Raw genomic sequence first — 15,445 nt, 5'->3', positions numbered from 1 at the left:
CCTAAATACAGAAGAGGTAATAAGAGATCTGGGGACCCAGGTAGACAGTAATATCTCCTTTGACAATCATATTGCAAAAGTAGTTAGGAAATCCTTCTATGTGGCCCATCTAATTACTGAAGGGTTCGCATCTAGAAACAAAGAGGTTATAGTGCCCCACTACTCATCACTCATCAGACCCATCATACAATGCCCCATTTGGGATGTACCTCACAAGACACTTCCAACATATGGAGAGACCACAAAAGTACCTCACCAAGAGAATTACTGGCCTCAAACATATGTCCTATGCAGCCCGACTGAAAAAACTCTGGCTGTACTCAGTGGCGTATCGCTTACTCAGAGGTGATCTTTGCCTGACTTATAAAGCCATGTCCAACCCAGAATTGATGGACATGCTTCACCTAAAGAAATCCAAGTCACTGCGAGCCACGCGCTCTAGTGAGCTAAACCTTGCCACAACAATAAATAGAACATGCTGGAGGGATAGATTCCTGTCACAGAGACTCCCCATGCTTTGGAACAAAATTCTAAACTACATTAGGCAGAGCACATCACTAACACTCTTCAAGAGAAACCTTGATGAGTGGATGGGAAACATAAAATACACCCCTAGGATCACTTCATTGGCTTTGCTTGACAGAGGATCAGTTAATTAATCAATGGGGCGGCGAATGCTGACACACTCTGGCTAGGCTTACAAATGCCCACGGGCAGATAGCCTAGTACCTACCTATGAACCTAAAAGAAAGGTGCCTTTCAGAGAGGCTTTACACAGTCTCAGAGAGGCCAGACCATTCATATTTTCGCCAACATGAAAATTAGAGATGGCTGCCAGTTGCACTTTTACCGTGGAGGAACTAGCCCCTTGCTGGAAAATATTTGCCAAAAACTCCAACACTGCAGGAACCGGGGCTGTAAAGGGATCTAGGTTCCTCTGAGAAGCCCAAACAGAGAAACGTTTCCATTTGCTGCGGTAAATCTTCCTAATGGAAGCCTTGTGGGTTGCCACCAGAATAGTCTTTACTGAAGATGACAGACCGGAAGTCCTAGCAATCAAGGGAACTGGAGCAACCAAGCAGTCAGCTTGAGGCTGTCCAGGTCGGGCGGACAGGTGCCAGAGGGATGAGAGATGAGATCCGGGCAAAGATCCAGAATCCGAGGAGGAGTTAGAACACGAGACCAGAGGAAGGGGAACCACACCTGATGAGGCCAGAACGGGGCAATGAGGATCACTTTGCATCCCAGTCAGCAAGCTTTCTGAAGAAACTTCAGAATGAGAGATAACGGGGGGAGGTAAGCATACAGTAACCCGGGAGGCAAAGCATGGACGAGAGCATCTCTGGGGGGAGTCCCCTGGCGAGGGAATCGGAACAAAGAACTCACTACACTTCGCATTGGAAGGAGATGCAAAGAGATCGTAGCAAGGCTGACCCCACGCAAAGAAGATCTCCTCCGCTATCGATTGTTTCAGAGACCACTTGTATGGCATTAGAATAGCCCGACTCAATCTATTCGCTAAAATGTTGGAGCGTCCCGGAATGTGTGTTGCAATCAGAAACCGACTGGTGGAGATCTCCCACTCCCACACTCTCATAGCCTCACGACAGAGAAGGTAAGATCTGGTTCCCCCCATCTGCTGATGTACCAGACAAGAGACACGTTTATCTGACCGAACGTCAATCGTCCCTGGGAGAAGAACAGTATGAAAGGCTTGCAATGCTAAAAGCACTGCCCTCATCTCCAGAACACTGATAGGCAATCTGGTCTTGGTCTGGGACCACCTGCCTTGGACCGTCCTCCCCAAATAGTGCCCCCCCCCCACCAGAGCTGGGAAGCATCCGTGGTCACTGTGGCTTGGGCTGTGGGTGCTATGAAGGGACACCCTGCCAAGATTTCCGGCGATTGGAGCCACCAGAGAAGAGACGCCTTGCAGGTTTTGCTGATTCGAAGTGGATAGTCCATGGGGAGGTCTAGCTAAGACCACTGTACTGCAAGGGTCCACTGAAGCACCCACTTGTGAAGGCACGCACTAAGGATGGAGATTGATGCGGCCATGGAGCCTAGGGCTCTGAGAACGTCGCCCGCCATTGGCAGCCTGGTGCCACGGATCGCTGATACATGGGCCCGTAGGCTCTGGACCCTGTCTCGAGTTAGAAAGGCTTTCAATTAGAGGGTGTCCAGCTGTGTCCCTATAAATTCCAAGATCTGTACCGGGTTCAAGAGGGACTTGGAGACATTGATGGTAATCCCTAGGTTGACTGCAAGATTCAGGAAGGCATCTCTGGCCCTGCAAAGAAGATGCCTGGTGGCAGCAGCGAGGAGCCAATCATCTAGGTAAGGAAACACCTGAATTCCCTCAAGCCTTAGGTGAGCCACTACGACTGCCATAACCTTGGTAAATACCCTGGGGGCTGTGGCGAGACCGAAGGGTATGGCTCTGAACTGGAAATGATTGGCTCCCAGCCGAAAGCGAAGGAATCTCCTGGAGCTTCTGCGAATTTTGATATGGTAGTAAGCGTCCTGGAGGTCTATCAAGCACATCCAATTGCATTCTCGGAGATAAGGTAGAATGGACCGCAGGGTGACCATCCGTAATTTCAGCTTTGCTACAGTCAGGTTCAGGGTTGACAGGTCCAATATGGGCCTGAGGTCCCCCGTCTTTTTTGGTACAAAAAGAACCTGGAGTAAATGCCTAATCTTGACTGATCTGGGGGGACTGGTTTGATGGCTCGTTTGCGAAGCAGCTTTGAAATCTCTTGCTCTGCCGCCTCTCTTTGAGCAGGTGGAACATCCGGGAGGCGCTTTGATTGGACGGGAGTGATAACTAACGGGATGGAGTAGCCTTTGGATATTATTTGAAGCACCTAATGATCCACTGTAATGGACTCCCAAGCCATTAGGTGCAATGATAATCTTCCCCCGACTGTCTCCAGAGTAGGACAGTCTGGCAACCCCTCAGGGCTGCTGTGTGGGTCTGTCTGAGAAGGTCTCCCTAGACCCAAAATTCCTCAGCCCCCCTCTGCCTCTGGGGTGGCGTCTATCTTGTCCCCCTCTGCCTCTAGGAGACGAGTTGTCCTGAGAGTCCCGGGAAAACTGTGATTTTTTAGAACCACATCTTCTTTTGCCCTTTCTTGATTCCTAGAAAAGGATCTTTGAGGGCTAGAGAAGCAGACTCCAAAAGCAGACAGAGTCTTCCAGTCCTTCTCGCTCTGGACCAGAGTGTCACGTACTGTCCTCCCGAACAGGAAAGAACCATTGAAGGGAGCATTTGTGAACGACGCCTTGAAGGCGTCCGCAAATTGACAGAGTCTGAGCCAAGCGTGTCACCTCATACCTATGTCAGTCCCAGCTGCCTTAGCCGCTCATTCAGTGGCATGGGAAAGAAGATGCATGGACGTGTTCGATACAGATTTGAGAGTTGACATTTTCGTGGAGAATAACCGCATGTCCTCTGGCGACAAAGACTCTCGGGGCAACACAGCGAACTCTGTGACTAGGTCTCGCTAAAGTCATATGACATGTGCCAAATAATTCAGTGCTCGAATGGAAAACATCGCTGAAGAAAATACTCGCTTCCCAAACCGATCCACCGCCCTAGACTCCTTGTCCGGAGGGTGGATTGAGGAACCTTCCTATGCCAGTTCCCTCTTGGTGGCAGCTGCAACCACCACAGCATCCACTGGGGATCCCTTATACCAGGCCTGTCTGAGGGAGGAGAGAGGATCCTGTCCAGGCATTTTAGTATTGGCTCTATGGTGACAGGCTCCATCCATGCCCACGTAGTAATAAGACCCACTAAGGGATCTGCAGGAGGGGATACCCAGGATGTAGATGGGCCCATGCCAAAGGCCTCCAGGAATACTGACTCATCTGTAGAGGGGTTTTGGGGCTGACCAACCTCCCCTCTGGTGGAGGATCTCCATGATGTCTCCAAAGGAGACATTCTCGGGAGGTGACCTGGGAGAACCCTCTCCTTCATCCAAGTCAGTATCTTCTGTCAGGGACTCGGGGTGAGTACAGGTGCCTCCTGAACGTGTGCTTATGGGGACCCTCTTCCGTGGAACTCTCTGAACAGGGCTCGTGAGTCACAGGGGATTCCACTATGGGATCCACCTGGGGGTCCACTAGCATGGGCTGTCCCTGGGACAATCTGAAGGGAGTTGTGACCAAATCCAAGGGAGCCTGAGTGGAGTCCGAGGAAATAGACTGGGGTCTCGATCCTTGGGAGAGAACCTTCTCCACCACGTCGACCGCCGATGGAGAGCGCACCTCCTTAGCAACCATCAAGGAGGAAGCTCTCCCCGGCTCCGCCGTGAGGATCGAGGTCGAGGCAGAGGTAGCCGAGGTTCCAAAGGAATGGCTCGGATCTGATGTCGGAGCCGAGGACACCTCCATTCCCTCAGATCAGACTCCCCGTTCTCGGCCCGAGAGTTGCTCGGATCCAAACAGGTCTGATCTGAGGAACTCAAGGTAACTGCCAGCATTGACGTTAGAGGAACCATCGGCGCCGAACCTCCAGCTCCGAGGATCCTCGGATCCATAAACCCCGTAACCGCAGGCCGGATCAGGGAAGGAGGAATTGGATGAAAGAAGGGCATGGAGGCCCCCTCTCCAGCTGAAGAGGGGCCTGGCAAGAATCCCATTTGGATTTGGGTCCAAATGAACCTCATTATCCTGTCCATATCTAGGTCCTACAGACTCACAGTCGAACGTGAGGAGGCGACTGACTAGGATCTCGCTGGTCAGTGCAACTACCTCAATGAAGGCCTCGGGTCCAGGGGCTCCATCGGCTCAGGGGAGAACCTCGGGGACTTGAGCAGAGGAGATGTAGTCCTAGTCACTTTGGAAGACATGCTAGGGAAGGGCTCTCTCTCTGGAGACCGCTTGCGGTGCTTATCCCCTCTCTTCTCTTTATCCTTGTTTTCCTTTCCTTTATTCCCCACTTCAACAGGCCTAGTGGGAAGTTGAGTCCGAGCCTGGGGGGGTTGATCAGTTACTGGAAGAGCCGAGGTCGTCGTGTTTAAGGCAGAAACTGGCAGAAGGCCCTTCGCTAACAGCTTCGCCTTCCTTTCTTTTAGTGCCCTAGGACTGAACCTCGTACATACACTACACTGCATGGAAAGATGGGGACCCAGACAAATAATACACAGAGTGTGGCCATCAGCCAGTGAAAGCTGATGGCCACACACTGTGCATTTTTTAAAAGTAGGTTTTGGCTGCTCAGCCATACTATAAACCCACTCAGCCAAAACTTAACCCAACACTACAACAAACACATACTAAAGTTGGGAAGGCCTACTATACTACTTTACTACAACTTCAAATTTACTTACTACACCCAACTTGGAGCTAAAGAGATCATGATGCTGATGCATGAAGCGGCAAACGAGATCTGAGGGAAGGTGGGAGATGTGAGGGATTATGGGTAAGGGGAGGAGCTTGGAGCAGATGCTTGAAAAAGTTGCCGGCTCAGATCGGATATGGATCCGAATATCCACAGGTTGCAGATAAATGAAGTTAACTACTTCACATCAGTCCACTTATGCTGTGCTGACGAGGCCATAAGCAGGCTGAAACATGCATGTCCACAGTTAGTGGGTTTTGGTTTTATTGGCCTGAATTTGTCCACAGCAGACTTAAAATGAAAAAAGTCATGTGAATTAATTTTGGTAGTAAATATAGAAGCCAAGGAGCAGGTGATTACAGAGGGTGGAAGTAGAAGTAACGCAGGTGAGGAAGGATGTGGCCAGTGGAAAAGCACTTGCAGTCAGATTTTTGATGGAGCTTTTTGAGCTGTACTATGAAAGTGGAAAACTATTTTTTTTTACTGAAGTGGGAGGAAGTGTCAGAGTTTTGGTGCAAGAGTAGAAAAGGTGGGATCAAGTAAATTGCAGTTTCAAAGGCGGGATCAAGTAAATTGCAGTTTCGTTTGAAGGGGGTATGGAGGGAGAAGTTGTGAAGGTTATAGAGAGGTGGTTTTATTATGGAGTTTGGCAGGAATGCACCTGGTTGAAACTGTTTGAAAAGTAGAGACCCTTGGAGAAGCTTAACTCTCTAGGTGACTAGGAGCCATCTGGCTTTGGACAGGCTGCTGTAGTGGTGTTCTGGAAGGAGAGAAGTTGGAAATGAATTGGCAGTTTTTGTTTTCAATGGACTGTAGAATGGATGAGGGATTTTTTTGTCGGTTGTGGTGGTACTCAGAAGCTGTGGGTACGATGGGGAGCCCACGTCCAATTTGAACTGTGAGGATTCCTTTGCCTATGACAGCTTAAAAGTACAGTTGTGTACACTTACCATAAATGTAGATGTTCGATTGTATTCACTGTTGCAGTCATTACATTTGGGTAATCTGCTGGCAGGTTGCCCTCAGTCGGCCTGATTAACAAAGTCTTGGGTCCTGCGTCAGTTGCTGTCCCTTCTTCCATGACGTCAGGTCATCAGGGGAATAAAACATGCAGCCGACGCCATTACATCAGTATTTCTTGCCCCAGATGTCAGGTGCCGCCCTAATGGGGAGCAAATAAAATTAAAAACACAAAATTATAGCTCCGACCAAAAGCAAATACACCAAAAAGGCTTTTAAGCATAGTAAAAGAAAGTAGAGGTATAGCCAGAGAAAAAAAGGGGGCTGGAGGGAGGGTAAGCAGGACTGCAACAGTGAATACACTCGAACATCTACACTTATGGTAAGTGTACACAACTGTACTATGTTCTTCGTGTTTCACTGTTGCAGTCATTACATTTGGGCAGATTCCCAAAGCTATGGCTGGGAGGAGGAGTTTATACAGCATTAGGGCCAGCTATAAGGCCCTGCAAGACAGCAGTGGCAAAGCCAGCTCTGGATTTAGAGAAAACTGGAAAATGATAATGCTCGGTGAAAGTATGTACAGAACTCCAGGTAGCAGCTTTTAGAATATCACTTGTAAGAACACCTCTGAGAAAGGCTGCAGAAGTAGATGCAGCCCTGGAGTGAGATTTGATCCCCTAGGGGATAGGTTTTCCATGGTGCTTATAGCAGAAATGAATGCAATGGCTGATCCATTTAGAAATGGTTTGTTTTCCCCTCTGCCCCTGTAGCAAATGCTACCAGCAATTGTTCAGATTTTCTTCGAGATTTAGTCCTGTCCGAGTAGAATCTTAGTTGTCTATGCACATCCAAAGAATGCAGAATCCGTTCCCCTTTGTTCTGTGGATTGGGAAAGAAGGTTAACAAATGAATGGACTGATTAAGAGCCACACTGGAAACCACCTTGGGCATGAAAGATGGATTGGTCCTCAGAGATACCCAGTCCGCATGAAAGATGATGAAAGGCTCCACTGCCATAAGGGCCTGTAATTCAGATATCCTTCTAGCTGAAGTGATTGCTAAAAGGAAGGCTGTTTTCCAGGAAATACATTTTAAGTCTGCAGTAGCAGCTGGCTCAAAAGGAGGTAGAGTGAGCTTCTCCAAAACAAAGTTAAGGTCCCAGGCAGGGGTAGGAGCTCTCCTGGGTGTTCAAGTTCTTTGCCCTTCTGAGATACTGCCTGAGAAGGGGATGAGAGAAGAGGGGTGGTTCTGTGTTATAGTGAGCTGAAATAGCTGAAGCGTGGATTTTAATAGAGGAAAAAGACAGGCCCTTGTGAAGCATCTCAGTTAAGTATTGCAAAATCTGAAGTAAATTGGGCGCTGCTGTGCTCATCCCTAAAGACTGGTTCCAGGCACAGAATCTTTTCCATTTGTCAGCATAAGATTTTCTAGTACTAGGTCTTCTCGCCTCCAAGATGACATCCATCACAGGTTTGCTGAGGGATGATAAGGGTGAATTTAAGTGATTAGTCAGGCTGCAAGGTTCAATGTTGGAAGCTGAGGGTGCAGAATTTGGTTCTCCTGCTGAGACAGCAAGGAAGGGGTCTGAGCAGGTGCCATGGAGATATTTGCGACACACTGCGCAGGAGTGGGTACCAGTCTTGGCGCGACCAGTCTGGAGCAATCAAAATCATTATTGGTTTGCCCTCTTTGACTTTTAGCAGAACTTTGGAGATCAGAGGGGGAAAGGCGTAGACTGATAGGTTTTTCTAGGTGAAGGACAGAGCATCCACTTTCCAGGCTTCTTTGTGAGGAGTCCTTGTGCAAAAAACTTGTCCAACTGGTAGTTCTGGGGGGAGGCAAATAGATCTATATCTGGGCTCCCCATCTGCTTGTCAACATGTTGAAAATCCATTGTTCCAGTTTCCACTCGTGTGGGTCCATGAGATTTCTACTTAGTCCGTCTGCCAGTGTATTCAATTTTCCTGGCAGGAATTGAGCTTGTAGGTGCACTTGGTAGCTCAAGGCTGTGTTCCACAATGCCATGGCTAGTCTACAGAAAGGGTAGGAATGTGTATCCCCCTGCTTGTTTATGTACCACACAACCGTGGTGTTGTCAGTCTTTACCATTAGTTGTCCTGGATGAATGTAGTCCTTGAAGTCTGTCAGAGCATTCTGTACAGCTAACATTTCTTTTTGATTGATATGTAGGTGCATTTGATTTGGGTTCCATTTGCCCTGAATGCACTTTCCTGCCAGGTGAGCCCCCCCTTGCATAGTCTGATGCATCTGTAGTTAGGGTTTGGGTGGCAGGGGGTAGTGTGAATGGCAGTCCCTTGTTTTGGTGGCAGGCCTCTACCCACCATAGGAACTCCAGGCGTAGGCAAGGTATGATAGGAATCATTGTTTCTAGGCTGTGACAATGTTGACTCCATAGACTTTTTAAGTACCACTGTAGTTTCCTCATATGCAGTCTTGCATATGGAATTAGAAGAATGCAGAAGGCCATGAACCCAAAGGCTTGCAGTATTTGTCTTGCAGATAGCAGGGTTTTTGTGGCCACTTGTTTGAAGTTGGGCAGTTGTATTCAAGCTTGCACCCAGGAATATAATCTGTTGAGAGGGTACCAGTTATGATTTTGTTCTGTTTATGGTGTACCCCAGACAATTTAGAACCCTTTTTACAAACGTCAGATGATTTAGAAGTATGTCCTGGTTTTCTGCCTGAATTAGACAATCGTCCAGGTATGGATATATTTGAATATTTCTTTGCCTGCAAAATGCAATAACTGGAGCCAGGCACTTTGTGAATATCCTGGGTGCAGTAGACAAGCCAAAGGGCACTGCAGAGAATTGATAATGCAAGTAGCCTGCTTTGAAGCGTAGGTATCTTCTACAAGATTCCCTGACTGGGATGTGCAGGTAAGCTTCTTTTAAATCTAGAGTTGCCAACCAGGCATCTTTGCCAAGCATAGGAAGTAACTGGTGACGAGTCAGCATCTTGAATTTTGGAATGTACAGAAAGGTGTTTAGAGTAGGCAGGTCCAGAATTGGACGCCATGATTTGTCTTTTCTGGGTACCAGAAAAAACCTGGAATAGAAACCTTGTCACTTTTCCTCTTCTGGTACCGGTTGAATAGCCCCCATGTTTAAGAGGGAAAGTACTTGTTTTGAGCCTCTGCCCACTGATTTGGGGGCAGGTCTGGCCACCCATTTGGTGTTGGCAATGTGTGGAAATGAAATCTGTATCCCTGGGACACTATATTTAAAACCCATTTGTCCTGGGTTATGAGTTCCCAGTTCTTTGCATGAAGAGCAATCTTTCCCCCCAAAGGGGCGGTTAAAAGATAAGTGTTTGGTAATATTAAAAGGAAGTCATTGAGACTGTTTACCATAGGGGGGTGTCTTGTTCTTTCCAGATTTGGAAGTGGAGGCCCCCACTGCTTAATTCTGAGAGTCCCCTGGCACTGAAACCTGGGGTTTTTGCTGTGTCTGGAAGGAGCTGGAAAGGACCAATTCTTAGCAGGCCAGTGCCTACTAAATCTTGGAGGTTGCACTTGTAAGAAATCTTTAACAGTTTGCATAGATTTAGCTTTATCTTCCATCTTTTTTAGAACTTCTTCAGCCTTATTACCAAACAGGTGGTACTGATTTAAAGGAGCATCCAACAACTTCACTTTAACATGATCAGGCAAAGATTGCTCCTTAAGCCAAGCATGCCTTCTAAGCACAGACCCAGTAACAGCAGCCCTGCAGGAGGCCTCTAAAGAATCAAAACCACATTGCAAAGTATGTTTTCTAACTTGTTCAGCAGAATGCATTAAATCCTGTAAATCTTTATTTTCCACACAGTCAGGAATCAACATAATTTTCTGTTTAAACAATCTAATAATATGCTGTTGATATTTTAACATAAGAAATTGGCAGTTTAAAGCTGTGATTGCCAAGGGTGCAGAAGTATAAACATTTTTACCCCATCTATCCAGCACCCTGGAGTCTCTATCAAAAGGGGTAGGATTTTTAGCAGTAGAAGCCTTAATGCCCTTGGGCCCCTGAGAAATGGTTTCTGGATCTGCAACAGGATTTTTGAAAAGGAACTTGTGGGACTCAGGAACCTTGTAGTAGCCGTCTGGTTTACTAGGAGCCGGAGGCAGGGAATCAGCAGCCATACTGGATTCCGAAAACACATCAACAATGTCTAGTACAGGAGGTACAGCCAAAGGCCTATGCTGAGGTAGAAGGAGGAAATCCTTAAGCCTCTTTTTTGAATCAGAAAATTCTTGACTTTCCCAATGGAAATACTCCCTTAAAGTATGTAAAGTTTCCCCAAAATAAAAATCCTCAGGAGGGGAAGCAGAAGGAATGGAATCCTCTGCATCAGAATCCTCATAAGTAGGTAAGGACAAATCCAGGTCATTAGAAGAGAAGAAACAGAATCCTTATCAGAAGATTCATATTCAAACTCAGCCCTAGGTCTCGGGGGGGGGGGGGTGACTACCCCTGATTAGAATAATTAGATCTTCGGCCATTTTGATCATTTGTTTTTTAGGCATAGGTGCCTGAACATGTGGCCTAGGCATCGTTTTTTTAGACATAAATCGAGATTTAGGCCTTAGTAATGAAGGTGGAGTTGATTTAATATGCAAGTCTGTAGGCCTGAATGCACCCTCAGAAGCCGGTGCCTGCACAGCGGCTCCGGACCCATCCATGGTAGAGACAACAGTGGGTTCCATAGGTGAAGCATCTCATGGCATACCGGAGTCGGAATGGGTCTCGGTAGAGGCCCGCAAATCAGAAGTATCAGGGGCTGTGAAAGCACCTCACTAAGTACCGGCAACTGGCTTAGGAAAAGCGTTGTCGGCAGTTTTGGACCTCGGCGGCCTGTCTCTGTCTTTATCTTTGCGTTTTTTTAGAATCCCGGTAGTGGGTGGCTAACCGACAACATTTCTGGATAATTAAACCGAGAACCGAAATATTTAGAGGCAAAAATGTACAAACAGATAGTGCACTAATTAAATAAAACACAAAACTGACAGCTAGGTACGTCGCGGTCAGGGCCTAGGCAAGGAGTACAGTACGAAAGAAAATCTTTGAGGCATTTGCTTTCCACAAGTAATGCAATTATTAACTTTTACTGACATTGGTAAGGAGCAAGAAAAAGTTTCCCCAACGGGGTACTTCGCTTTAAGTTGAAGACTTCGGTTCTGAAACTCAAAAACGAAAATTTCAGGAGTCAGTTGAACGGCACTTGCGAACTGCTTCTGCTTCGGGCACCACACGGCAAGACAGACTGATGTAATGGCGTTGGCTGCATGTTTTATACCCCTGACGACCTGACGTCATGGAAGAAGGGACAGCAACTGACGCAGGACCCAAGACTTTGTTAATCAGGCCGACTGAGGGCAACCTGCCAGCAGATTACCAAAATGTAATGACTGCAACAGTGAAACACGAAGAACATCTGGTCTACAGAGAAAGGGAGATATTTTCCAGGACCAGAGTAAAATAAAGTTGATCTTTTTCCTAGTGTTTTCAACATCGTTATGGATGACTGGTCCAGCCATAAACCAAGCTATTTAAACAATGTGGTTGTTTCTGTTGATTTTAAGTCAAGTGTCACTTATTTCAATCTTACCCAGAAATGCCACATTTACTGCCCGTGGTTTCCGTGGACATAGAATGGCTACAGAAGTAATTACTCCCAAAGTTCCTTCGGATCCAATGAACAACTGTTTCAAATCATAGCCTGTGTTGTCCTTCCGGAGTGGAGTCAGGCAATTCAACACCGTACCATCAGCAAGAACCTGAAGCATTAAATTGACAAGAAAGTTGTGAAAGCAGGTTTTTAACTTAAACATAACTAAAAAACAGAACTTTTACAACTGTGTAATAATGTGTGGTGAGAGTAAAGGAGATATACTATCAGAAGGGTTGAAACACTATTACTTTTTATTCCTTTCGTTTAAATTTATATGTAATATGGTATAAAAGTCTTTTTTTCGTGTAGTCAAGTATACAACAGATTAAAAAAAAATGTAAATAACCTTTCAACACATTTTAAAACAGTGCAAACAACATCAACAGACGTGCTGGAGCAACAGTTTTTATAGTGCTACAACCCTGAAAACAAATTGTTTTCATTTTATGACAGACAGGAGCACTCCATACTTTTTGTAGTCTTCTGTTAAATATACTGCCCTGGCACAAGGAGGAGGGCAGAATAGCAGCCAGAAGACACATCCAAGTGGGTATGCACAGCAGAGTGGCAACTCTGTTCACCACAAAAGTTGGGAGAAAATGAGGTAGATAGGCAATTAGAAAATGGGAGAGCACCAAGGAGAGTGAAAACAGAAAAGTTAACTATAATGTATGAAAGATGGCTGGGGGGGGGGTGGCACTTCTGTAAGTGTTACAAAGGGACAGCAGGTAGGGAAAGCAGCAAGAGATGCCTGTTAGTGCAAGTGCTTCCCTTTCCTTAAAATCCCTTACCTTTAAAAATTAAAACCTCTGCCTTAACTCAATATACTTTCAGTTAGAAATACTCCCTACTGTATACAATTACAGAGACCCTCTTTTACCTTTTTCATTTGCAATACACCATTTTCCAAAATAACTCCAGCCTCCAGAAACTCTATCCTTGAATAAATGAGATTGTCAGATACTGTGGTCTCATTCAAGAAATCACTGCAAAATCATCTTGCTAAAATAAACAAGTGCAGCTGTTTTAGACACAAAGTGGGTACTCAAATAACTAAATAGTCATCATACTACATCTCAAACCCTTCTCGATTACAAATGAGCTGAATAAGGGGATTCCAGACACTGACAGATGATCTGCCACTGCCTGCAGGTTCTTTAAAACCTGTAAGAACCATTGAGCCTGGGAGATCCACTCTTGGGGAAGACCTTGGGTTGGTACGGTGGGGTAACTGGTGCCCACCAATTAAATAAGGCATACAGCTCCAGGAAGCATGGCTAAGTAGGCTTCCTGCCCTCTGCGTGGACAAGTTGGCCCTCTTAGCAGGGGCAGCTGCAGCTGCACTGGGAGGCAGGACCTGCAAAAGGGAGTCCCAGACCTCCACTTTCCTGTTATGAATGCCTTCATTTACTAAAATTCTGGAGTAAATGTTCTCCCCTTCAGAAAAAAAAAATAACTGGATGTCAGTGTTTAATGTCTAAGGAGTGGGGTCTGGACCAACTTCCACACAAACACTTTTGGCTCACTAGGGCATGTCTTCCTTCACATTCATTGTGACCTTCAGAAGGGCTTCACCAGGGTCTACAGATAAATTAGGTGCATGAGTTAAAGACTGTGAAAAGTGGCTCACTACAAACCACACCCTCAAACTCAGCATGGACATCAGATATCATTGTCACATCACTGACACTGACCACCTCCTCTTTGGGTAGCTTCTCCTTTGGTATCTTCAGTGGGACATCCAAGGCAGGGGACAAACCACTTTCTGTCTAGATAAGATATGAAATGGATGAATGGGGAGAGGAAAGTACTTACTCTAAGGCCCCAAACTGGTAATACAAATAAGCTCCAGTAAAACTGCAATGAGACACTACATGAAGCCCATTAAATATTGAAAAGACCAAGTTAATAATGAGACTACAAAGTTAGGAAGGAAAGAATAGGTGCATGCAATTGCCATACTCAGTAATGCAAGGCCCAAAAACCACATAAATGAAACCGCAACAGAGCACTGTAAAAAGCTTTTTAATCCATATAGAGCAACCTCAGTGGAAAAAAAACAAGATGGTTTTATCAAGAAAGTTGCTTTAACAGTTGTACAAACTATGGCACAACAGTAGAAAAACAAAGTGTCATGTATTTTATTTTTATTTCAGAATGCAGACACCATCATCATCATCTCATCGTCTTCTTTCGGCTGTTCCCGTTAGGGGTCACCACAGCGTATCATCTGTTTCCATTTCTTCCTGTCCTCTGCATCATGCTCTTTCACACCAACCACCTGCATGTCCTCTTTCACCACATCCATAAACCTTATCTTAGGCATTCCTCTTTTCCTGTTACCTGTCAGCTTTTTCCCAATATACTCTGCATCCCTCCTCAGCACATGTCCAAACCAAGGCAATCTCGCCTCTCTTGCTTTGTCTCCAAACTGTCCAACCTGAGATGACCCTCTAATATACCGATTCCTAATCCTGCCCATCCTAGTCACACCCAGTGCAAATCTTAACATCTTTAACTCTGCCACATCCAGCTCTGACTCCTGCCTTTTGGCAATGCCACCGTCTCCAACCCATATAACATAGCTGGTCTCACTACCCTCTTATAGACCTTCCCTTTCAATCTTACTGGTACCCGTCTGTCACAAATCACTCCTGACACTCTTCTCCACCCACTCCACCCTGCCTGTACTCTCTTCTTCACCTCTCTTCCACACTCACCATTACTCTGAACTGTTGATCCCAAGAACTTAAACTCATTCACCTTTACCAACTCTACTCCCTGCATCCTCACCATTCCTCTACCCTCCCTCTCATTTACACACATATATTCTGTTTTAGCCCTGCTGACCTTCATTCCTCTCCTCTCTAAAGCATATCTCCACTTCTCCAGGGTCTCCTCAACCTGGTCCCTACTCTCACTACATATCACAATGTCATCTACAAACATCATAGTCCACGGGGCCTCCTGTCTAATCTCATCTGTCAACCTGTGCCCTAAAGCAAAATTTAAATTCAATGAGCACTGCAAAACGTGTGCTTCATGAGGAATAAAAATGTGGGTAACCTTGTGATAAAAGGAGGCGGAAGAAAATTCACAGAATATGTATGGCAGTATTAATTTGTAGTAATGAACCTAATGTACACTATAAACCAGTAACCATAAAAACAAAGCATAGTTTCTCTAAGAAAACACAGGTTTAATAACAAAAGGACTTAACTGCTTGCATATAATTAAGTCACAAAAAGGTTTAGACAGAGAAAACAACTAGTGCATTAAAACTGCAATTACAATGTATTTCAAAGGGACAGCTGACCAGAACTGTAAAAGGAAGCAGCCACTAATATGTACAAAGTTAAATGAATCCTGTTCACTGTTATTTTTCTATTCTTTTGTGTGGGAATAATTATGTAAAGTTAAATGAATCGATGTTCACTGTTATACAACTTTTGTTACATT

At 45.7% G+C, this 15,445-nt stretch overlaps 1 protein-coding gene across 4 annotated transcripts in view; it reads right to left on the bottom strand.

Moving 5' to 3' along the window:
- The window catches only part of D2HGDH (D-2-hydroxyglutarate dehydrogenase), a 719,825-nt gene that overhangs the window by 365,224 nt on the left and 339,156 nt on the right, over positions 1–15,445 (bottom strand). For all 4 annotated transcript variants that reach the window (XM_044069611.1, XM_044069612.1, XM_044069613.1 and 1 more), the window contains exon 6: positions 11,924–12,092. In XM_044069611.1, coding sequence (XP_043925546.1) covers positions 11,924–12,092 — 169 coding nt within the window. The remainder of the gene's footprint in view (positions 1–11,923; positions 12,093–15,445) is intronic.

This window comes from Protopterus annectens, chromosome 4.part0 (genome assembly GCF_019279795.1).
Source record: "Protopterus annectens isolate FY-2018-M chromosome 4.part0, PAN1.0, whole genome shotgun sequence".
NCBI lineage: Eukaryota > Metazoa > Chordata > Ceratodontiformes > Protopteridae > Protopterus > Protopterus annectens.
The sequence above is the reverse complement of the archived record's forward strand: the minus strand, read 5'-3'. Positions and strand labels throughout refer to the sequence as shown.